Source organism: Coccinella septempunctata, chromosome 6 (genome assembly GCF_907165205.1).
Source record: "Coccinella septempunctata chromosome 6, icCocSept1.1, whole genome shotgun sequence".
NCBI lineage: Eukaryota > Metazoa > Arthropoda > Insecta > Coleoptera > Coccinellidae > Coccinella > Coccinella septempunctata.
In genome coordinates this window covers 12268309-12293746 of record NC_058194.1, presented here as the reverse complement: position 1 = coordinate 12293746, position 25438 = coordinate 12268309, and the positions used below count along the sequence as shown (strand labels likewise).

At 34.1% G+C, this 25438-nt stretch overlaps 2 protein-coding genes across 4 annotated transcripts in view; one reads left to right on the top strand and one right to left on the bottom strand.

Annotated features, from left to right (window-relative positions):
• The window catches only part of LOC123314933 (suppressor of lurcher protein 1), a 723759-nt gene that overhangs the window by 453629 nt on the left and 244692 nt on the right, over nucleotides 1–25438 (bottom strand). The gene's annotated exons all lie outside the window — the stretch shown is intronic.
• Nucleotides 1304–12325, top strand: LOC123314934 (chymotrypsin-2-like). 3 transcript variants are annotated; one of them, XM_044900402.1, is made up of 3 exons: nucleotides 1304–1503; nucleotides 1554–2032; nucleotides 11835–12325. In XM_044900402.1, exons 2-3 carry the CDS (start codon nucleotides 1554–1556, stop codon nucleotides 12259–12261), a joined length of 906 nt encoding a protein of 301 aa, XP_044756337.1. In that variant the 5' UTR covers nucleotides 1304–1503; the 3' UTR covers nucleotides 12262–12325. The 3 variants fall into 3 exon arrangements, with proteins under 3 accessions (XP_044756337.1, XP_044756336.1, XP_044756339.1); XM_044900401.1 differs by having other exon boundaries at nucleotides 1304–2032; XM_044900404.1 differs by having other exon boundaries at nucleotides 1304–1859; nucleotides 11835–11958.

Below are 25438 nucleotides of genomic sequence, written 5' to 3'. Positions count from 1 at the left end.
TTACGTCGATGAACAGTTCTCAATTGTCCTGCAGTAAAATGTTCATTGCACATGGTGTTGTTAGTAGTGTTTGCTGAAGTAATTGTCTTCAAACCCTGAGAATTTTATCCACTTCAGAGCACTGAAAATTAGAATCAATGAATGGCCGATTCACATGTTAAGACTTTTGATACTTAGGTACGCTTCCGTTTTCCTTAGTTGAGTGAAAAACTTAATCACTAAATCAGCAACTAGAACGAGCTAGATAAACAAAAACGGAATGAGAACCGAAACATTCAAAACCTCTTTGATCAAAATTAACGTCTGAAATCTTACAAAATTTCATATGTTTCTGCAAATGGCATTCAAATTAATATTTTAACCAGTTCTAGCGTCTTAAAAACACGCTTGACACACAGATGGCGCTCAAATCGCTTTAGTCGCCCCGTTTCCCATCTTTCTACTCTATAATCTTTGCTTTCATTAAATTGTCTAAATTCATTTTTCAAAATCAGTGTGGCCAACACAGAACACTTATGTGACCCATAACAACAACAAATCTATGAATCGACTAGTTAACTAATAGTTTTGAAATCTATGGGTATTTTCTTTATGGAAAACGCATAACCCATCTCAAACCATAGTTACAGTTAAGCATTGGTTAGATAATCAATGAGTTAAACCACGAATAAACAACCGGCCCTTAAAATTTAAAATATTCTCTTATAAACTTCTTCATAGAAAAATTGTCTGTTATGAACTTGTTACTGGAAATACATGATGAGGTTATCTATGTACATGACCTCACTGCACTTCACTCAAATGGCAAACTATTCAGTTGCCAAGCAACAGCTGCGGTACACAGAAGACATATGAAATTTTGTTACAAACATAAACTTCAATGAGATCGCCTCGAGAATATGAGAAGGAATGACTGCATAAGCGGAAAAATATTCAAATCTATGTAAAATACTCGCTCGAAATAGTTCTTTGGGAATTCAATCTCGAAGCAGATCTTTCTTTTCGAATAAAAGAATTCTTCTTGCTTTACCAACTCTATATATGGAAGGAGTGTACTGGTTTAGGAAATGGGCCCTTGTACTTGATTAAATTTGGAAGCAGCATAAAAATTCCGATGGAGAATTTCGTATGTCTTAGACGTTTTATTGGGAGATGCAATAAGTTATTGTCTGGCATTCTGCGTAAAAAAATTGTTCCAGGAGAACAATATGATTTTTGTTATAATGAGAAACAGCGACCACTTTTTTAGTGTTTGAGAATGACAAAATCAATTTCAAAATGTACTTTGACAAGTAACTGTCCAAAAAGTGAACAGATGATTTAAACCACCATCAATGATATATCTCTGTTTCAAAGTTGAAAACAAAATGGATATGAACATTCATACCAAGAAAATAATAGCAGCATTCGTTTTATTGCTAATAACATTTTTCTCATGTGCTGAATCAAGAAGAGAAAAAAGGCGTAACGAACTAGAACACCCGATGGACTTCAGAATCATAGGTGGAACTGACGCTTCTATCAAAGATTTCCCATTCATGATATCGTTACAGATGAGATCGAATCACATTTGTGGCGGTACTATTCTCACTAAATCGTTCATACTTACCGCTGCTCATTGTGTCGTTCATGTCCATCCAATTGACCTTACTTGGAACGTTCAAGATCCATTGGAGTTCAACATAGTGGCAGGACAAACCGTTCTCGATCTCGGAGAATGCCAGTTTCATGATGTGAAGAAGATATATGTCCATTCTGGCTATAACCATACAAGAATGAGCAACGATATTGCTTTACTCGAAATTTTTGGTCTTCTTGAATGGACAAAATACACTCAAGTAGCTGAGATATTCTCCAAGGTACATTCACCGTTTGAATCTCACGATTTTTGTACGGCCATCGGGTGGGGGAGTACGGAAGTCCCAGAGAAAGGCCATAGTTCAGCCATTCAAGGAAAAAATACTTTACAGCAAGTGGACTTGCATCCTTCTTTACACAGTACATGTGAGAGCTTTTTCTCCCCAGCACCTCAGTGAGTACCTACCACAGAATATTTTGTGTAATTTGTGTGAAGAAGAGTTGCTTCGAGAACTAGAATGATGTTAATCACCTAGTTTCGCAGCGAGCTCAAATTCATCTCCGAATAATGCAGATCGTCAATCATGGCTTCAGATCTCTTTTATGGTATCGGATATTTATCGTGCTATTTTCACTAAGCAAATATCCCAAAATATTTTTAAGAAACAAACACATAAACAGATGGAGATAACACCCTCACCAACGCGGTTCTCTGGACAAAAAAAATTCTTTCGATCTAATGTTTCAATATACAGTGGGTTAATTTGGAAAGGTACCGATTTTTATATCTCGACCCCCAAGCTGAATCCGAAAAAATGCACAAAAAGGTAAAATCTGGTTAGCAAGGGGACATTTTACGTTTGGTTCCGGTGAATTTCGTTTAAACTCGTATCAATCTTGTGAGCGTTATGACAGCACTTCCTAAAATCGCAAATGGAAAAGGGTGTTAAGTGACAACTTGTTTTAAGTCGAAGATTTAACGTAACAAGAATTGTAATGAAACATGAAAATACTGAAAAATTTTTTACTATAAAAGATTTTCAGAATGTTGTCCATTATTTTGTAGACAGAAATATAACCTATTTTAATTTTTTTTTTTTTGTGAATGAATTCTTCCAGGAGTGTGTCAACAATTAATGTGATCGAGAATGAGAAACACACTATGTCTAGTTAAAAAACTTTATTTTACTCTGTAGGCGATCGATTTCGGTTTTCAAAAAACCATCATCAGGCCAGCTGAAGATATAAGCTTGAAGATATTTTTGGATGTACTGAAATCTATGGTCTTGTTTAAAAGACAATTACTGTTTTTCTTCTTTAATATTTTATATTGTTCAAGGAGGGTTAATTTAAAGTAATTATTCTCAGCATGTAAAATTTCTAGGTTGTTGAAATCTGTTCTATGATTATGTTCCATAAGGTGTTCTCCAAGAGATGAATGAGGTCTATTTTTCTGGTGTTCGTTAAATATTTTCTTCATGTTTCGGGTTCTCATACCTATATAAAAGGATTCGCAATCCGCACATGAAATCTTATATTTTCTTTGTCAGATTAAGCCTTGCAGTTAACCAACATATTCTCTAGGGTTTTATGTCGCTTATTAGTGATGTGAAAATTATATTTTCTTAGAGTTGTAGACAGTTTGTGATTTAAACTCACATAAAAAGGTGTTGAAATGAAATGTCCGAATCCTTTTATATAGGTATGACAACCCGAAACATAAAGAAAAGATTTAACGAACACCAGAAAAATAGACCTCATTAATCTCTTGGAGAACACCTTATGGAACATAATCATAGAACAGATTTCAACAACCTAGAAATTTTACATGCTGAGAATAATTACTTTAAATTAACCCTCCTTGAACAATATGAAATATAAAAAAAAAATTTTGAGTAGCCAGTCAAGTGGCCCTTTTCTACCAATCTATCATTTCTCTTGGAACTCAACAGTGAGCCATTGCTTCACGGATGGAAGTAATGAGGATGGGCTCCACTTAGTTGAAAGTGAAACTCAATCATTCATTTCATTAGATGCTGAAATCCAAGACTCTCCTCATATTTAGATGGTCTACCTACCCTGGGTCTCCTGGTTTCTGGGATTTCATCAGGTCTGATTCTCCTTATTATGCGTCATTCTTTCCACGTGCTCGCTCCAGACTTTTCTGCGCAGGCATCCCCATCTTACTATATCGTGTACCTAAACAGGCTATTTCCTAATTGAATGTCAATATTTATGGGGGTGATTTTTGGGCCCATCAGAGCCCAATCACTTACCCGAAAATGAACCTGATCATAAAGAATACATGGATGAAATAATAAGTCCCCAGATGGTTAAGGAAGCGATGGCTAACTTGAAAAAGAGAAAAGCCCCAGGCCCTGACAATATTCCAAATGACTTAATCAGGTGTGCGAAGAGCTGACAAAACTATTTCTACGAAATAATTAAAGAGCAGAAGATGCCTCGAGATTGGAAGAGAAGTAAACCGATACCTATATTCAAAAAGGGGGACAGGAAAAATACAGAAAACTATAGACGAATATCCCTATTTAATTCGACTATAAAATTATTCACCAAATTTACGGAGGGTATATTGATTGAATACTGTAGCAATTCAGAAAAACAGCAGGGTTTCCGGAAGAATAGATCGACGGTGGACGCCGTTTTTGTCAGCAGACAGATATTGGAGAAATCAATTGAATATGCTAAGCTGGCATTTATGTGTATCATAGACCTTACTAAGGCCTTTGATAGAGGCTGGATGATCTTCTGCAAATAATGCAAAACAAAGGTATCCCAAATAATATAATACATATAGTTGAAGACCATAACTCCATCACAACAACACAAATCTCGGTAAACCACAACCTAAGCGAGGATGTTCCGATAACGTCAGGTTTACGTCAAGGGGACTCTTTAAGTCCGCTTTTGTTCAACTTAGTTATGGATTAAATAATTGAATACGTCAAAAGAGCAGCACCAGGATACAGATTGAATGTAGGGGAAATCAGAATTATATGTTACGCCGATGACGCTGTTTCAATATCAGAAAATGAAGATGATATACAAAGGCTTTTTTACGCATTCCACACTATAAGTAAACGATTCAACATGAGAATATCCATCGAAAAAATAACAACAATAAGCAAGAACCATTAAGATGCAAGCTGGTGGTGGACGAAAAACCAATAGGGCAAGTCATGGTCTTCAATTACCTATGAGTCGATATATCTGCAAATCAAGACAGAGCACGTGAAGTAAGAAGCCAAGTGAACAAGGCGAATAGAATTTCAGGAAGCTTGGCGGATATAATATGGAACAACAAATATATAAGCAAGAACGAAAAGGAAGAATCTACAAGACCTGCATTCGGCCAGTCATGACATACACAATAGAGACGAGAGCTGACAATAGTAAAACGAAATCAATTCTACGAACTGCCGTGATGAGAACACTGACAAGAGTATCGGGATATACATTGGGAGATCGCATTCGTAATTCGACAGTACGTGAGGAACATGGGGTGCAAGACATAGTAAGATGGGAAAGGAAGCGTAGAAGAACATGGAGCGAGCACTCAACAGAATAGCGAGAATCTCACCACCAGGGGACCCATGGTAGACCCATGGGTAGACCACCTAAAAGATGAAAAGAGTCCTTAATCTCTACATCTAACGAATCGCATGATTGAGTTGGAAAAAACAGGCTGAGAGACTAAAACAAGAGGAAGGGAAAAAAAAAAGAAGAAGTGTTCTGTCTTGATTAACGGATATATAGACTTCTAGGTAATTAAAGATAATTACTTGCTCTATTGGTTTGTCGTCCAACACCAGCTTGCATCTCGAAGGATCATCGCTTATTACGATTGGTTTTGTTTTTTCGATATTTCCATATTGAAATTGTTTACTTATGGTGTGGAATGCGTATAAAAGCCTTTGAAAATCGTCTTTATTTTCTGATATTATAACGGCATAATCGGCGTAACATATGATTTTGATACCTCTATATTCAATCTGTACCTTGGTGCAGTCTTCTGACGTCTTCTTGTAAAAGCGTATTGTCATTCTCATCGAGTTGATTCTCTAAACTTGCTCTTATTATTTCTTCGAACAGATTTAAGTGAATAATACTAGTGAGGTTCTTCAATAAAATAAATACAGGTTCATAATCCCTAGATAATACTAGCCAAAACATTTGATTTCTTTGTATAGACCAGATTGGAAAGGTATGAGAGAAATTTTCAATCGCAATCCAATCGTGGATCTAGTCGCTGAATTCCCTATGCATTTCTTATGGGAATAAAAATGCCGCGAACTTCTCGCTTGTTTTTCGATATTGTATCGAATTTCTTAAGATTAATTTCTGTTGAAATGTGTTCGATGAACCTTTCTCAACAAGCTGAAAACAAAATTTATTCAATAATGGATCAATATAAAATTGGTCGGCAAGATCCATGAAAGTTTATCGTAGCTTCATTTCGTTTCTAACCTCTGGAGCTGACATGATTTCAACGCCCAAGCATGGGCGGTCCTACGGGGGGGGTAAAGGGGGTAATTACCCCCCCCAGAGCCCATAACGAATACGATTTTTTGAATTGAAAAACTAAGAAAACAATATTAGGATGAAATGAAAAGGACAGATTCCTTTACAGTGCGACTCATCCTGGCTGAGACAGCCAGGTTTCTCGCTTGTTATTTAAGATAGAACTTTTTTGTGAAACTCAAGTTATCCTAATCAGATTTTGCATAACTGTTTCCGTTTATGAGATACAGGGCGATGTTGGAAATTGATACTTTTCGTATCCCTGCTTTATCTCCGAAGTTTTGAGAAATAATGCTGAGCTGAAAACTACGTCTGATACAAAATTTTGCGTAGAATACAGTGTCGTCCTCAATTTTCTTTTTCGGGGTATGGTTTTGAAGATACGACACAAACTTATATTTTCTTCAATGGAACACCCTGTACTTTATTACTTCGTTGAATTCAGAAATGCTGAAAAACACTAAAACATCACATAATGATGATTTTAGAGAAGAAGAATCAATTAGATGGCAAACAAAGATAATACACTCATCACTAACACGAAAAACAAAACAAAGGTACTGTTATGGTTTGCGTTTCCCCAATATATTATTGTTTAGTTTAGTTTTTCCAATGAGTACTAGGAATTAGAAGGAATTTTAGTTAATTTATAAGAAATTTATTCATCATAGATGCTATGCTAGGAAATTTTTGATGGCATGGAAACATAATAAAAATAATAGGGAGTTGTCAGTCAAGAATAGTTTTCAGAAAAGTCACTCCTTGAATAGACTAATTGAAATAATTTGCTTTTTATAAGTTGCGATTGTGTTGATGGATTTTAACAAAATAATATATAAATAAAATTTGAATTCAGCGGTTCGTAACAGTACCTACCTAGAAGCAGCACATAAATAATACAAAAATTCATAATGCAAATTAGATAGACAAGAAATACAAATAAAATATTTGGTATTGATACAAATTTTCAACATTGCATAATATTTTACCGAGTATTTTACTAATTAAACTGTTCAAATTGCTGTCCGTTTTGCCTAATACACAATTGACAAACCTTTTCAATACGTGGTATAAAGACTTTATACTTTATAGGTCTTTATACAATGCCTAAGTGCATTTAATATTATAAAAAGGCTGTTTTGTAATTTCTCTGTTGATGCACGAAATTCTTCGGGACTGTTGTGTCTAAACACAATAACAATTCATAGCGATGACAGCTAGATCAGATTTGTTTTTTTCTCTTCGATGCCTACTTGATTAAACAATGTTTCCAAATGTATAGTAGCCATAATAACAAAGAGGATGTTTGTATCATACATGAAATACTACTCTTAATAATCAAAAGTAATAATCCTTTTATTGAAACTTGGAAAATTCATGGCTCACCAACAGAAAATCATCATTATGTGATGTTTTATTGTTTTTTAGCATTTCTGAACATCCTACCTATATAATGTTATACATAATTTTGAAGGGAAAAAAATAACGAATTCAACGAAGTAATGAAATACAGGGTTTTCCATTGAAAAAAATATAGGTTTGTGTCGTATCTTCAAAACCATACCCCGAAAACAAAAATTGAGTACGCCACTGGATTTTACGCAGAATTTCACAAAAAAGTAGGACAGAAACGTGAAAATCGCAAGGCTCTATCTTGAATAACAAGCGAGAAACCCTGGCTGTCTCACCCAAAATAGTATGCACTGTACAATTTAGAGAAAAAAAATATGGTACTGCAAATGCCAACTAAAGATACCTACAGGGTGTTATTTGAAGTCTTAATTTGAAATTTCAATTGTTCTTTCAATTACTACCCCCCCCAGAAAATCAGTCTAGGACCGCCCTTGCGCCCAAGCGTACCTGGTCATTTTCTTTGTAACGGTTCATGATTGACGTATAGCAGAAATGATCTACGACATACTTATATATTCCGTATAATAATGGGTTAAATATTGATTATAGGACATATAAAAGTATATTGTGATGTAAAATGTTCTTGGAAACAAGCTCTTATAATGAGGGTAACCAATTTTGCATGTTTCTATACATAGGTACTTATATTTACATCAAATGTTATTCAGATTAGTCAATTTGATTTCAGAAACCATCAATTGTAAATCAGAATCAATCATTTGTATTTCAGAAAGTAAAAAACAGTCGAATATTATCCAAGGTTATGTCAGATGAGAATCTCTCACATATTATCTAAATAATACTTACGCATTTTTCACGATATTAGAATAATACATAAAGGGTGTTTCAAATTGCGTGGTCTTAAGGATAAATAAAATATAGTTGGCGCTCTGAATTCGTCTGGGTTTTTTGACAATCAAAAAGTGTAATGTATTGCATTTATAAAAATGGCTTCGTACATGATAAAACAACGCGTTAAAATTGTTGACCGTTTCGGTGGAAGATCAAGAAAGTAGTCGTTCACAAGAAAGTATTGATTTGATTCGTGAAAGTGTTGCTGGAGACCCTGAAATGTCCATTAGACGACGTTTACAACAAGTTGGACTTAGTGGGTCCACAACATGGCGTATTTTACATAAGGATTCAGCTCTGAAGGCATATAAAGTTCAAATAACACAGGATCTAAAGTCATTAGATCATTTAAAACGTCGTTCATTTGTCAATTTCATCAATGAACAACCAGCTGATATTTCTCAAAAAATAAAGTTTTCCGATGCGGCACATTTTCAACTTCCTGGCTTTGTTAATACACAAAATTGTCATATCTGCGACGAATCATTCATGAGAAACCTATGCATCCTAAACGAGTCACTGTTTGTTGTGCATTATGGTCAGGTGGTGTAATTGGACCTTACTTCTTTGAAAATGCTGCTGGTGAAGCTGTAACTATCAATGGTGATCGATACCGTAGGATGATAATCGAATTTTTGTGGACTGAATTAATAAGGACATTTGGTTTCAACAGGATGGTGCTACACCTCACTTTGCAAATGACACAATTGATTTATTGAGACAAAAATTTGCTGGATGAATAATCTTCAGAAACGGTGATGTCAATTGGCCACCAAGGTCATGTGATTTGATGCCGTTGGACTATTTTCTTTGGGGTTATGTGAGAAGCCAGATCTATTAGAATAATCCACAATCGATTCCTGAACTAAAGGATGAAAATATTCGTGTCATTAGTGAGATAGTTCCTCAATTATGCCAAAATGTCATTGAAAATTTCAACAAAAGAGTAGACGTCTGTAGAGCTGCAAGAGGAGGCTATTTGGCAGATATTATGTTTCATATATAAATGTCATAACTGATATTTCAATCACCAATAAGAAGTTTTTGAAAATGAATGCAAATTATGTGTTTTATTTATATTCTTAAAAAAAATCCGCCTAATTTGAAACACCCTTTACATAATAGTATATTCTAAAACAAGTTGCAGAATGGGCTTCTATTCCAACACGAATGCGAAATTCGAAAACGAGCAAGAAGATGATTGTGCTACACCATTTCCAGTCGTAATTCAGAAATAATCAATTGAAATTGAGAAAACATCAATTGTATTTCAGATTAGTCACGTTCATTTCAGAAAACATCAAATGTAATTCAGATTAGTCAATTCAATTTCAGAAATGGTCATTTTAAATTCAGTTTAGTCGCATTTATTTCAGAAACCATCAACTGTATTTCAGAAAATATCAATTGTAATTCAGAGAGGAATTCATTGAATTTATGAGCTTTTATTATATCCTCAAAATCACTAGAGTTCATGTATATAAACAAGAAAATGCGACAATTTAAATGCCAACAGGCATTGATAACCCATATAGATGTCTAATGTTCATCAATAAATTTTCTTATTGAATAGCCAATATTTTCAGACCTTTTGTAAATATATCCTTGAAAACTAACAACACCTTGAACAATAGATTATTGAATAAAAATGATATAGTTGAACCTGTGGATCGTAGAGGTGTCTACCAACTCTCATGCAATTCTTGTGATGCACTTTGTATAGAGCGAACTTTCAGAAGTTTTAAAATTCGTTTAAAAGAACATTTAAGGTGTACTAATTCGGGGTCGGCAGGCTTTTCTCATTTTGCTAAGCATCTTTTTGATTTTAACCATACATTGACCACATTGATTATAATTATATCATTTTGAGATCTTAAGGTCTTATAAAAGTGTGAAAAATATTTTAAATAAATAAATTGGTTATGATTTCACTCCTGTGTATTCCTCATTACTTTGAACCGACCTATTACTTGCGAGCCGATTGTTAAATTTCATATGAATTTTTTTTTATTTTTTTATTTGTGTTATTAGTGGTAGATTCCTTTGTCTCTCGTTGCTCTGTAAAAACATATTCCTGTCATGAGCTATCTTGTTATTTTGTTTTTCAATTAGATGTCTATTCATTGTTTAAATTCAAGATTGTTATTGTGAATTGTATTTTTCGTCCATCTTGTTATTCTTATTATACTATCTGCCTAGTTGCTCTGAAATTGAGGTTTTTTCCTTTAATTATATGAAGCAAGATTTGTTTTTGATTACCTGACCATTGTAGCTTGTATGTAAGTGTTCTTTACCTTAATTCATAATCCTTGTGTTTTGATTTGATGTTACTTGTAGATTTGGCTTGAAAATTGGATCATTTTGAAGGTCTCGAAACTAGTCCTCATTAAATAAAGATTGTGGGAAAAAAAGGACTTCTTCTCCATATTCTTGATGAATCACCCACATTCATCTGTTCTTCAATTTATTTATTATTATTATTATCATTGAACTGAATTTAATTTTCACTTCGCATGGTACACTAGCTCAAAAAGAGAAAATAACGACCGAAATCATGTTCTATAGTCATTTTTGAGAAAACGGTTCTGTGTTCAATTATGTATTTTGTTATAATTCTCATTGCCTCTTGCCGATATTTTGGATATCAAAAACCCTCTGTTCGATTATTTTCATTCTGAATTATCAACATACCAAGTGTTAAAGCTGCATAAATTTTTTTTTTGAGAAGTGTGACACATCACGAAAGATTATTTTGGAAAGATTGATTATATCTTTGGGATATCCAATCCTGAAACCGCTGTAACATTTATTAATAGAATCTTTCCACTCTCCTCCTATTTTCTCCCCATTTCTGAAGTAGGACTTCATAAAACATAATTTCTGCACGTTGGTCGGTAAAAACAATAATTTATAATAATATAAATTTCATTGACTTAATGTTTTGAGCGTCCTCCTTTTCATTAATTTATAATTTATTCACGATTCTAATACCACAACAATGCAGAACGCTCGCTTTACAGTTTAGCTGGGAAATAGTATACTCGTATATAGTAGAAGCTCAGAATTACTCGCACCAACAGAATAACAGATTAGCACCCTTCAGAATCCTTAGCTTACTTGACGATTAATTTTTTGAACGCGTGTTATAAGACATGCCGTTGATATTTGAAGAGTACCGATGAGTAAAACAGTGGTTATTCCATCACAAGATAATCAAAAATAATTAAAAAAAAAATTTTTGCAAATCGGCCAGATCTGAAGTTTCGGAAAGATCGGGAAAATCGAGGTGTGACCGCGTGGGATATTATGTGTTTGTATAAGTAAAAAAAGGCTCTGACCCGTATCAGAGCTTTCCCTTTTTCTCTTTTGTCAACTGTTAAATGGAAGCTTCGTCCATTAAAATGTCCTACTAATGAGATAATAATAATGGGTATTCATTCCATTTTCAGCTTATTTGATTCAACCAAATTATGTGTCATCACAAACGAAGACAAAGATACTTGTGTCGGAGATTCTGGTGGGCCCTTGATTTGTAATGGCGTTCAGTATGGAATCACTTCATTTGGGTTGGGCTGTGCTCAGTTGAATATGCCAGGTGTATTCACAAATATTTCTGCATTTCACGATTGGATCTATGGTGTTTTAAACAGCACAGAAACACTTGTTGTATCAAGAATGGTGGAAACTGTAAATCTGACTCGGAATTTGTTAATAGAAGAGCATAATAGGAGTGGAAGATCAAAGAACTCCCAACCGAGTTTTAAATACTTCCTTAGTTTTCAATATATTTTCATTCTACTTTCAATCAAATTCTTGGAAATATGTATCGAGTATCGTAGGCATTTCATGGATTTTGAAAATACGTTCAATTTATGAGGAAAGATATTTTCTATGCTGAAATGGTTTTATGAATGATTAATATAAAGAAGTTCAGAGTTTATTTCGCGTATTCGAACCTCACTCATCAAGGCGACTCTACGCATTCGATATAGGGGGGTCCGTGAAGTTGGCGAAAAGTTATAAGCACTAATTCTGAAACGATGTCAAATATTTAGTGCCTAATTAGTGCCTATTAGTGCCGTATGAATCTTTGACAGCACCATTGTAGTTTTTGAGAAATTGATAATTCAAGTTCTTGGTGCTGACTTCACGCTCAGCACCATTATTTTCAAATAACCATGAAATTAGTAAATTAATATTTAGTGCTAAATTAGTGCCTATTAGTGTTTTTGAAACCAATGGAAAAAAAATGAACGGTTTTCATAATATCCAAATTATTTCCTTTGGTGCTGACTTCATGCTCAGCACCAACATATTGGAATTTCGTGGAAATTTTTTTTTTGCAAAAATTAGTGCCTAATTAGTGCCTATAAGTGCCCCTAAAACGGATGCGATATCATTTTTAGTTTTATAGTAATTGCCTGATGCTTTTTGAACAAGTGTGAAGTTAGCGAAAAGTTGGAAGCACTAATTCTGAAACTATGTCAGATATTTAGTGCCTCATTAGTGTCAATTATTGCCGTATAAATCTTTGACAGCACCATTGTAGTTTTTGAGTTACATGAAATTATATGTTTTTATACCGCGTAGCCATCTATGGAGAGGTATGCGACTCATTCTCTGTAATAGATTCGTCGTCATTGCGTCATTTTATCATCACCTAAAGCGGTTCACACATATACGACTTGGGTCGCCAATCTTGATATCGAAGAATAATAGTACTATTGATTTAAGTGGGCACAAAACTATTTTCTGAATTATTCAGATAATGTTTATATGAAGTAAGGTTCTTTTTCTCGTCTACTGTCTGAACTCTTTTTCCTTTTGTAATAATAATAATACTTTTTGGGTCATCGAGATGAAAAAAGAATATAGAGTGAATTGTATGCCTGGAAAAAGTATCAGAAGAACCGTATTACTTGTTCAATATGAAAGTGTGAAAATTGAAAAATGTTTAGAGCTATGTAAATGGACATATAATGGGAATAAAAGTAAAATTTATTTTTATGTACCTATATCGAACCAGAAATATGAATATATGAATGTCTTAATACGTAGGTACAACAAACTCGAAAAAACGCAAAATTTTCAATCATCAAATAACAATTTGATGACGAAAAGGCAGAATCATATGTCCATTTGAAAAGCAGTTAAAAATTTCAGCTTCATTCAAATGATGAATGTGTGTTGCTACATTTCAATCCAATAAGTATACCTACCTATGTATATTCGTCCTATTGACCACAATATTTACTCTAATTGGAATTAAATTGACTGTGACCTATTCCTGTAGCTACACAGATAGCTTTAAAATAAAATGTCTCATAAAATATGAGTTTCATTATGAATAATTGAGATGAGTTCAATTTCATAAAGATAAATAGCAATCTTTATATCACAGTCGATAAATAAAGAGGATATTTTTGGAGTTTCGATTAATGTGATAATGGTGAGCTGAGTTTCCTCTTTATTTTCTCGTGTGCTTAATATGATCAAGTGTCCTTGAATATTGAAGGTTAAATATCACGCAAATCAGTTTGTTTTTTCTCCTTTTCCGTACCTACCATGAACAATTCTCTGCAGGTGATATTGATATTGAAGAAATATATCATTACCAACAGAAGAACAAGACTGTTGACAGAAAATGTAGAAAATATTGAATTCCCTGAAAGACTATCTTATTCACCTCTCACCAACACTTATATTCACTGACTCTTATCAGTAGCCATGATAATAGAAATAATAATAATAATGATGAAGGCTGTTCTAAGGACAATTTCTTTTCTCCTTATAAATCCCCAAATTCATTGATTTTATAGATTCATAGCTCTTTCTTTTCTTTTATTTACTGCCTGTTCTCCAGTAATTCCATTCCTAAATATTTGAACACATTAAGAAACTTGTTTTATCTTGAAATTATCGATTCTAATGTTTATGTTTTCTCTATCCTTTCCAATCATCGTTACTTAGGTTTTTTCCCAATTCATTTTAATGTCTTTTTGTTTATTTCTTCATTAGATACATCCAGATTCCTTTACAGATACTGTACACTCATTATCACATCTCGGAAAGCTACCAGCTCTATTCACCCTCTGTAGCCCAAAATAGCTCCACATTTTTCTTGCACTCTTTAATCACTACATCTATGTAAGCTATAAATAAGACAGTGCCTGAATCCTTTCGATGTTCGGAATTCCTCTGATCTATTGAGATGAACATTTCAGCATTTATTATTGCTGTTGTGAATACAATCGCCGGCAAAAAAAACTCGGCCACTCGATGTCCAAGAACTTTCTTAATTCTTTATCGATTCAAATTGTTTTTAAGCCCAATTAGAGATGAAATCTTTGGTATTGAAACACTCTCCAGAGAAATACTATAAAAATTTTGATAGCTTAATTACAGGGTGAAAAAAACATGTATTTGTTGTCCAATTTCTTAACATCCTGTCAATTCGGCAGCATATAAGGCAATGAGTCATTTGTAATTTTCACCCAGACATTTATGAAAAATTTGTCTTGGTGGTTCTACTCTAAACTTACACGCTAGTATTTCATCTTTCCAAACGTTTATATTATGAAAGTTGCCTAAACCATCTCTCGTGATTGTAGCTTCGTCAGTGAACAGAAGAAAGCATTCGGTCGCAGCGGCTCTGTCAACCAACATCAGAATTTCAATATTTCTGGGAAGTCTTCATAGGATATATCAGGGCTTCAACCTTTTGCTGGTGATATGAATAGATTAATTGCTCATGGAGAACTTTCCATAACGTGCTCTTCGGAATTTTTTTTTGCAACGCAATTAGTCGCACACTAATAAAAGAATTTGCTGCTGCAGCTTCCAAAACGGCATTTTCAACCGTACCGGTAGAACAATCTTCACAACATTCAGGCATTGAAGTGATTTCGCATGATCTCTCGTGGAGATTATCGGTGGTTTTTTCGCATGGAAGAACTCTTCAAGCAGCACGAGAGTTTTCAGAGCATGACATTTCATTGATATTTATATCGACGAGTATTTTCCGTCTGATTACATGGTCGAAAGTCTTGGATCCACATAGTTTTTCGAAAACTGGAATTGTTCCCAAAAATTGAATTTCGTCAATGGAAAAAAAGTCTTATTTCTGAGCATATTCCTTTAGATATTGAAAAAAATTCAATTTTGCAAAAACAATTTGTGGAATATATTTAAGAATCAAAAGACTGTCTGTCCTCCTCTCCTCTCGTATAACATATTCACACTTCGATGCATTGAAATAAACAAGTTGTTTATTATTTCAATCTCCAATAATCAACTTTTCTGTATTTCTGTATTTCAGGATCATCAATCACTCGGACAATCCAGAGATACGAAGAAGACGACACTGTCGTAAGTAGATCAAGTAGTGGAAGACCACCTCCTCTTACACTGATAGGCAAGATCGATATTTGGTGAATGATGCTCAAAGAAATTGGCATGATCCTTCCACTGCCTCACGAAATCACAACTAACACGAAGCATTGTTACAGGGGTTTTCCCCTGTAACAATGCTTCGAGGTCATGTCGTATTGCAAGTACCTAATTCGGTTTGCTAAAAGATATGAGACATTTATGCCTATGATGGCATACCTAGTCAAAATGTTCCTAAGATAGCATAGGGTGCCATCATACTCTTTGTTTTGGAATTAACAGCTATGGCAACAAGAAGTGAGAGGAAAGAGGAAAATAATGAGGCAGTGCTAAATGCTGTGAAACAAGATGTGATGGGTTGAAACTTTTAACGTGCCATCGACAACTTTGAGAAGAAGGTTTGCGGTAAATAAAGGACCTGTCTAGGTAGACAAAATCCTACTTTCACTAACGAATCAGGTGGAAATCGAACTGGTTGAAGACCAATTTAATAATCAATTTCATTTAATTTTCAGTTATTTGCCATCATAGGACACAATATATGCGCTTATGATGGCACCCAAGACCAAATTTCTGAAAATGTTTTCATTCATTTCCTTTCAGATTAATGGTGACAATATGCGAAAAAATGTATAATACATGAGAGTAATACTAAATATGTATAATTGATCATCAAAAAATTTTTTTTTCAATCAGATATTTCGATACTTCGTTAAGGGTGCCAACATGGGCACACATCTCATACAACCAACGTACTGCATAAGTTCCTGTTCGTGAATATGACTGATCAACTGTACATTGAGAATGTTATCATCATTCAATTTTTACGCGACGATTTAGGCGAAGATTTAATTTTCATGAAAGACAACGCTCGCTACATCGCGCATAAACAGTACAAAGGACTCTTCAGCAAGGTCAAATAACCAGATTGTTCTGGCCTTCGAACTAGGCTGATCAGAATCCAATCTGAAACTTGTGGGATCTCTTGAAGAGAATGGTTTATCGTCGTATCAACGTTCCCAGATAAACAGCAGAGTTACTATTTGCTACAGTGAAAGAGTGGAATAACATCCCACTAGAAATAATCAACAATTTGATTGTTTTAATCCATCGAGTTGTGAATCTGTTATTGTAGAGAAGGGAAGGTCATACAGCCTTTTAAATCCTACACAGTTGTTAGATTTGTTGAGATATTTCACTTTTTTGCGCTAGTGAGCAAAATGCATTTTTTTCAATATATTTTCATGAATGAACCTTCTTCCCTTAACAAAATACAATTTTCACGAAGAAAAAAAAACTCTGTGGTTACAAGAATTATGACACTGTGTTCTCTATAAATTATTGTTTGTTGGTGAAATCATACAGATATCTTTCTCAAAGATGATCGATTCTGCAGAAAATGTTTTGAGTCAAACACTCAATTCAAAAATAGAATATCGACTATCTTCAGAATCAATGTTGGAATCCCTTATTGTAATGGAGAAATGATATTGCGATTGCGTAGCATCGAAGCAACGAGGGTGTTACATGCATGTTCTGAAGCCGTGTGCGTGCTTTCTGTTAATAGAAATGAGAGTTTCCTATCAACCATACATTCAGGCACATCCACTTAAAATCTCATAATATGGTTTAGTCATGGTGCATACTAAGATCGAGAACTCATGAACTATTCATATATAGGTTCCTTCGCACACGCAGAGATACACATAAAGTGATGCAGGGTGAGATCACGTGACGGAAAAGCGCATAGTAGAGCGTAAAATCCCTCCCAAGGACGCTCCTGCTGAATAGCTTGCTCGTGAATAACAGAACATAAAAGTTCCGAGAAGGGCAAGTATTTTGTTAAAAGTGTTGTTATCCCCCCCTCCTAATTTTATTGCTATGACTCTGAACCTCGTCCGTTGAAAAAATTCAGCTTTTTCATAAATGTGGAAAACCCTGTTTGGGGAAATGAGGTGATTTTACTTTTTATGATATTACTTTACATCTGAATTGCAGGTGTTTGAGGAGAGATGAAAAACTTTGTATCTACTGTGCAGCTCGTGAAGAATTAAGTATCTGGCTGATTTATAAATAATAAATATAGGTATTTTTGCTGTAATCTGCCTTATTTCATACTGTTTTTCAAATTTTCAAAGCTCCTTGAAACCTATGAATATAAAGAGTTATTAAGACGCTGAACCACGTTAATTGAGCTACGATTGTACATATTTTTTGGGGACTTACTTGAATATTTCTCTCCTACCCCTGAGTAGCAACCTCATCCAAATTCCGTTTTTGAAATGGGATCACATACCATGGCTCGTAGAAGAGCTCACGGATAATGGAATCCGAAAAATAATTTTTGTGGTTATAAAAAAAAACAAAAAAGTGTCTTGAAAAAAATTTAATTCATCAAAAATTAAAAACAACAAATGAAAAACTATGCTGGGATTCTATTTTCCGTTAGATTTCCTACGAGTCGTCACATTCTATTTAAATTATTCCATTTGAAAAACGGAGAAAGTTGGATGTGGTTACTGCTGAGAAGTTGAAGAGAAACGCACAATTTTATTGCAAAAAAAAAATGGGAAATTTAAAGTCAATTGACTAGTTTGAGTCTTTCAATTTAGAGTTCTATTGGTATTTACTATAGATATACCGTAAAATGGGGTATTATTGTAGTTTTTCCGAGTTTACATTGAGTGATAACGAAACTATTTTTACTTTCGATGTAAAAAAAATACGTCAAATTCCGAGAATCTATAAAGATATAAGATGGAAGGTTACCTTTTCGTCCAACCATGGTGCGGATGTCAACGATTGCAATTGACAGAAATTCAAACTGATTAACAAAATTAACAACGTTAATCATGGGGTATCAAAGTAGGTAACCCATAAAATCAATTACACCCTTTTTGACTGTAGCCATTTTGAGTTTTCATCATGAGCTATGCCAACCCTGAAAAAACCTAATTCCGTTCAGAATAACAGACTTTGACACTACATACTGTGTAGCTGTTGAGTCGCATTCAGTGAGAGTAACCAATTTTCTGAATTTCACTGATATTCGTCATTTTTGAACTTCACAGATACATTTTCATTTTTGAATATCAAATTAGTGAAGAAGTTCACTATATTGTTCATATATATTGCAATTTGCCGATGACACAGCATTAGTAGCTCACGAATGAACCCTACCAATGAAATTTCCACGAAAGCTGACAAATAAGACACTACAATGATTGAAGAAATTGAAGTTGCTTCTGAATCAGCTCAAAACTGAATTGCTGTCGTTCAATCTTGAGATTACAAATTCATCACCTACTATTATGACAATCCATCAACATACAATATTCCGCCTAAACAATGTGAGTTTGTTGCAATAAAATGCCATCCAGGGTAAAGTCAAAATCGGGCAAGAAATAGTCTGAATCACAAAACAAGTGCCAGTTGAGGTTTATGGTAATCCTTAGATATCCTTTTACGGTAATTTGTTCAGGATTATTAGGTTTCTTGAACTCGATTCAATTTCAGTAATCACACGGACACACAGAAAACTTTTTCGTTTAGTTCGGAATACCATAAAGAAAGGCGGAGTTAAGTTGTTCAGAAAAGCGGTCCTTACGAAAAATAATGCTTCCTGAAGTGGTGGCACAAATAACAATTCCAGTGTCGGAAAACATATACCTACAAGGTGTCCCGGGAGTAACTGTACCTACTATAATAAGAGATAGAATAGGACTAGCTAAGTAGGGATTGACTTTAAAAAATTAATTTAATTTCTGGCTTTTTCCAGAAAGCTATAAGGTGATTAACGGAATTCATGGAAATACTGGGACCATCATCAGAGGCAAACTTATCGACGGAATTTATTGTAACATGGGAGGTTATTGGCACATGCTGGGGTTGAGTTAGAGAGATATCAATTAATTCAATAATCCAGGGCCGGACTCATTTATCTTCATTCAAAGTGCTCAGGGGTGAAAATATCACTTTGTATTTCGAATTCAAAATGATTATTTGTCTTTACAAAAAAACTTAAATTATGCTTCAATACGTGGTATAAATCGAATTTGTTGCATCTACAATTATTCTTTATGAATTTTTGAAATTAGACAAAGTTCGAAAATCTTATGATTTTGTAAGAAACGTGAAAATATTCGTGAAATATCATCTAGATAGTCGGGAGTTTTAATAATTACATTCTGGGATGAAACAAGAGCAAATGGAAAACTCAGAAATGCAGTAATATGTAATAAAAATGGAAATGAAGGAATTCCTCCTATTGGAACTCAGTAAACGTTATTATCTCAAGAGTTGTTCGAATTGAAAATCGTTTGCTTGTACATATTTATCTTGCCGAATCTTTGGATTAGATGTAGCCTTTCGAATCATATCGCCATTATTATTTTTTAATACCTATAGCGCAACCATACAGTGTTCATCTAGTGGTCTCCTGAATGGATGTCTTGAGAATAAATTATATTCTTTAATTTTTTCCATGAGAAATAATCTTTCGGGTTGAGATCTGGAGATCGAGAAGGCCATGAAACGGGTATTGTCAAGGTAATTCCTCAAGCTAAAATGGGGTCCAGCTCCCAGCTCCATCGTGTTGAAAAAATATTCCTCTAATATTTATTTCCATTTCCAGGTATTTCCATGAATTCCGAAAGGCACCCTGTAACTTCCTGGGAAAAGCGAAAAATAAATTTTTTATGGTCAATCCGCTGTGCAGTTACTCCCGGGACACCGCGTAGGTAAAATTTCTTTTTTTTAAGCCCGTTTGTAACAGCCGAGAATTCTCGAATGTTGCAAACTGTAAACTGAACAAAACTTCACATAGATTTTGATGTGCAAAACTGATACGTGTTGGGGACAAATTTCTCATAACAATTAACAACATGTATTTGAAAGGGTCGGAGGAAGTCGACTGGGCACTTCCAAGGGCTGTCTGTTACAAAAGGCTGTTTCAAGTCCTGTTCCAAACTCAATTTCGATTTATTAATTTCATACCGATTAAGAACAAAGAGATAAAAAAAGTTTCTTTGTATATACCAAGGGGTACATATCCTCTTATTTTCTCGCCATTACAAAGTCGTCAAAATGGTGTATAAAAATCGAGTTAAATTTTGAACAGACTGAGTATGATGAATGTGTAAACTTACAGAAACGTTTACTTAGGATCCAAATTTTTCGGAGAGATGTTTGTGATTTCAGTGTTCTAAAACAACTAAATAAAATCCTTGTGTATCAAAAACCGTTTTCCTTGATCAATACTTTTGCGATTAGTTTTCGAAATACGAATTTGGATAATCGAACACTGAATTGCAAATATTTGGCCTTAGATAATCTGCCCCCTCATTCGAAGATTCAGATTGAATATGATGAATTTAAGATCTAGTAGTTCATTATATCTGACAATATTTCAATAGTTCAATAGTTATACATTTCTTCAGACCAATACTGATCATCCCTAATTCATGCGAAAAACACTGAAAGTACATTTGAAGTTGAGTTTTTCGATTAAATTCAGCTATTCTAAGCAATGCGGCGGAAAAGAAACTCGCAAAGAATTATCTACGCTACATCGTCCTTCTACTCCCAGTAAACAATTGAATTGGAATTTTCTTTTATTCTTGGGGATGATTCGTAGCTTTTTACTCGATGATGTCAAAATAAATTGCTGTGCAGAGTATTTTCTGTATCCAAGCAATTAGGAATAAGTGTACATCCAATATACAGTGCGAGTATCAGATTTGGAAAAATTCAGTACCTATCTAGATCAAAGACATTGTTTGTTAAGAATATTCTTCGATATGTCGATGAGTATTATAAATTGCGCACTTATTGATATAAGAAAATGTCCTTCATTATATTTTTTATGACTCTTCTCAAACTGTATAGAAGAATTTTCTTTCAAGGAAATCTCAACAAAGCTGGATATTTAGAATTCTTGCAGGAACTATTAATTCGGAGGTTGGCTACTCTATTTTCTAATCCAGATTAAACTGATTAGTCCCGCATAGAAACATCTGGTTTCAACACGACACGGTCTCTATATTTTGTAAGACTTGTCCGTGAGCTTCTCTGGATGATGTAACACAAAATTTTCGAGAACCAACCGAAAATCATTCAGCATTTACAAGAACGAATGGGACAAAATGGTAAGGATCTAAAACTCGGTAATAAATTCGCGGAGGATTGGCTATATGCATATCGAGGGGTGAACCGGTCATGAAAATGTTGTACACCACAATTCAGACAATTCACGCAATTCCTATAATAGCATATAAAACAATTCAGACAATTCAACTATTCACATAATTCAAGAAAATTCATGGCAATTCACGGCAATTCACGGACAGTTCAATACAATTCATGGCAATTCAATACAATTCATGACAATTCAATACAATTCATGACAATTCAATACAATTCATGACAATTCAATACAATTCATAGTTATGTATTTTTTTTTGAATATATTTTTTGGGAATTTTCTTCACATCACACTATGAGAGGTCTGAAACCACTCAATAATATATCTTATAGATATAGCCAGATAGTAGTTAAGGCTAACTAAGGCTAGCTTACAGAAATTGGTTCTATCCATGGATATCCTATACTTCATTGTTCGATGTACTATTAACCTCCCCTCATCAACAGAGTTATATAGGCTGATTCAAACAACTTTGAAATTCAACTGAATAAAATGTTGTGAAAACGACCTAATATAGGATAAGAGCATTCCCTTCCATAACGACAATTTTGAAAATTGAGGTATAAAATTGTATGATCCGAAAAAATACTTTCAGGTAAATTTTTTTAAATTCCCTCAGCAAATGGCTCTAGAGTTATTCTGTGCATAAAATCTTTTTGGTCAAAATGGGCAACCCTAATATATTGAATACAACAGAGCGTACCCGTTCGTAACGACAATTTTTGTAGGTTTTTCCAAATTGAGTTATAAAATTTTATGAAGCGAAGAAATACTTCTAGGTGGAATCTTTTGAATCAGTACCTTCTATCAAACGCAAATTGATCGAGTAGTCGAAAAAAATGGTTACTGTGCAAGCTATTAATTTTAAATCATACATCAACATGTCGAGTTATTTTATGGAATTTTATGAAAGTATGTGAAGTACTACAAAATAATAAGACAACTTACCAGGTTTCAGAAACATGGTGCGTTGAAATCAAGATTGTGTTCTCATGAAAGTTGTTCGTTCAATTTATATGGAATAATAAAGAGCTTACAGAATAACCATCAAGAGATTCGACACACGTGCTGAAATATCTATGTCTACTTTTTGAGTGCTGAAAACAATTATTAATATTATTAATTCATCTTCACTGATTAATCAACTGAAAATATATCCCTCTCCGAATTGCCCAATTCGGTGATCCTTAGTGTGTACCTACATATCTAGGAATTCATTCAACGCGGACCTTAATTATTACATTACTAAAGCTCTATTGATTACAAATGGTATAAGCGAAATATATGATTTATATATTATTTGAAACATTAGACAAATGTTTCAAATAATTTTTATTTTAGACTTGGAGAAACATCTCCAAGCGAGTCTCCAAGTCTTAGATGAACCTCCGAATGATCTTTGTCAGGTTGAGAGGGAAGAAGCTGTGAATATATAATTGACATTATTGCAATCGATATACCGATATAGACCGACATTTCGAATTAACATCTTCTCAGAAATTATAAAAGTGTTAAAAATGAGGTTGAAATAACCAAAATTATATGATATGCATTGAAGAAAGAACGCCCGTTCTTAACAATGATTTTAATGGGTTATTCCCAACAGAGTAATAAAACGGTTTCAACCAAAGGAATCGTTTCAGGTACCTGCTATTGAACGCAAAGAGATCGGGACCAATATTCACCAATATTGTTGGTGAATAGTCCCTGTACAGGTTAACAATGTGTTTTGATGACTGTTCATGATGTAAAATGTTATATCGAACCAATTTACTCTATTCTCAAGAATGCATATGTCTCGAGAAAATTTGAAATTTTTAACTTTGAATCCCTTCAGGCCCCCCGTACGGGCTGACAATGAGCTTTGATGATTTTCATTAGTATAAATCAAGGTATGAATAATATCCGATTGCACCATATCTCATTCTTTTTCCAAGAGAAACTCAAATCCTAAAACGAGCATTAATATCTTTTTCAGAACTGTAAGAATTGTATACTGAACAATACAGTTATCCTTAGAGCGCGGCGTTGACAGATTTTAACTGTGGATGAAAGAAACCTGGCTTCACACCCGTAGGAAATTATTGTGTATCAATAAGAAATAATGAAAAAATTAGATGTTGTATAATTCTTACCCGCTCAATCTTATATCACTTTAATTCAAATCACAGAATACAGAAATTAAACTCGGAGTTTGCACTATTGCGCCGGCATGCGACTATATACATGTCTACATGAATATGACTATATACATGTCCATATACATGTGCAAACCTCCCTTTCTGCTTCCTTATAGTTGGACAGGTTGGACACCTGTGAATTGCAAAGACAGCGAATCGCCCAACAATTAGAAAATGCATTGCAATTCATAACAATTCCAGACAATTCATGAGAATTTTCGAACAAATCACGGAAATTAATAGTTCAGAACAATTCATTATAATTTACGACGATGGGCAAGTTTCCTGAAACTCCAAAATCGAATTCAAATTATTTATGGAAACCCATTTCCATTAGTTATCCAACACGTAAGAGATTCGCTTCAAAATTCAGATATACACCCTTCGAAACTTAATAAACATTCGATTGTGTAAAAGCGTGTAACGTAGAATGCCCTTACTACAGTCTAGTAATTTTTGTCAATTCGACACCAGTGAAACCGATCAAGAAAATATAGAATTCCATATCCACCGAAATATCCACATATTACAAAAAAAAAATTCTGAATTCTATATTTTAGAACATATCCATGTTCTATAAGAGAGCTCTTCTGAAATCACAATTTCCGACCGAATGCAATGTGTTAAAATTTTAAAAAAATAAATTTCCATATATGTATTTGAGTTATAAAAATTCTTAGATTTTGAAATTCAGAAAAATAGCCCATTCTCCACAATTCACGACAATTCTCAACAATTCTTGACAATTCACACAATTCTTGGCAATTCACAACAATTCTTGACAATTCACCACAATTCCTGGCAATTCATGACAATTCTCAACAATTCTTGGCAATTCAATTCAATTCATGACAATTCCTGCAATTTGTACACCACAATTCACGACCGGTTCACCCCTCGATGCATATTGTCTACTGGTGTAAGGGTCCTGAAATCGGACGTTCATCGTACGCACGTCATGCAATCTTTCGAGATGCTTCGAAAGAAATGAATACGAAAAACATGCAACATTCATGCTCACACATTAGCATTGATCTCGAATTCGGGGCAAGCTGTATGAAATTGTCTTACATCAGATAGAGCCAAATTGAAAATAATAATCGATTTATCCCAGGTATTCCAGTTATGTATCTGTTATGTTTTCTTGGCAATTTTGTTATGTATTATTTTTCTGTAATTATTAAGTATCTGATAGGATGTTTGTGATGTGCCGTGCTGTATTCAAATATCCACTATTTGTAAATGTCATGGTCCCACTACATGATATCCACGTAACGTATTT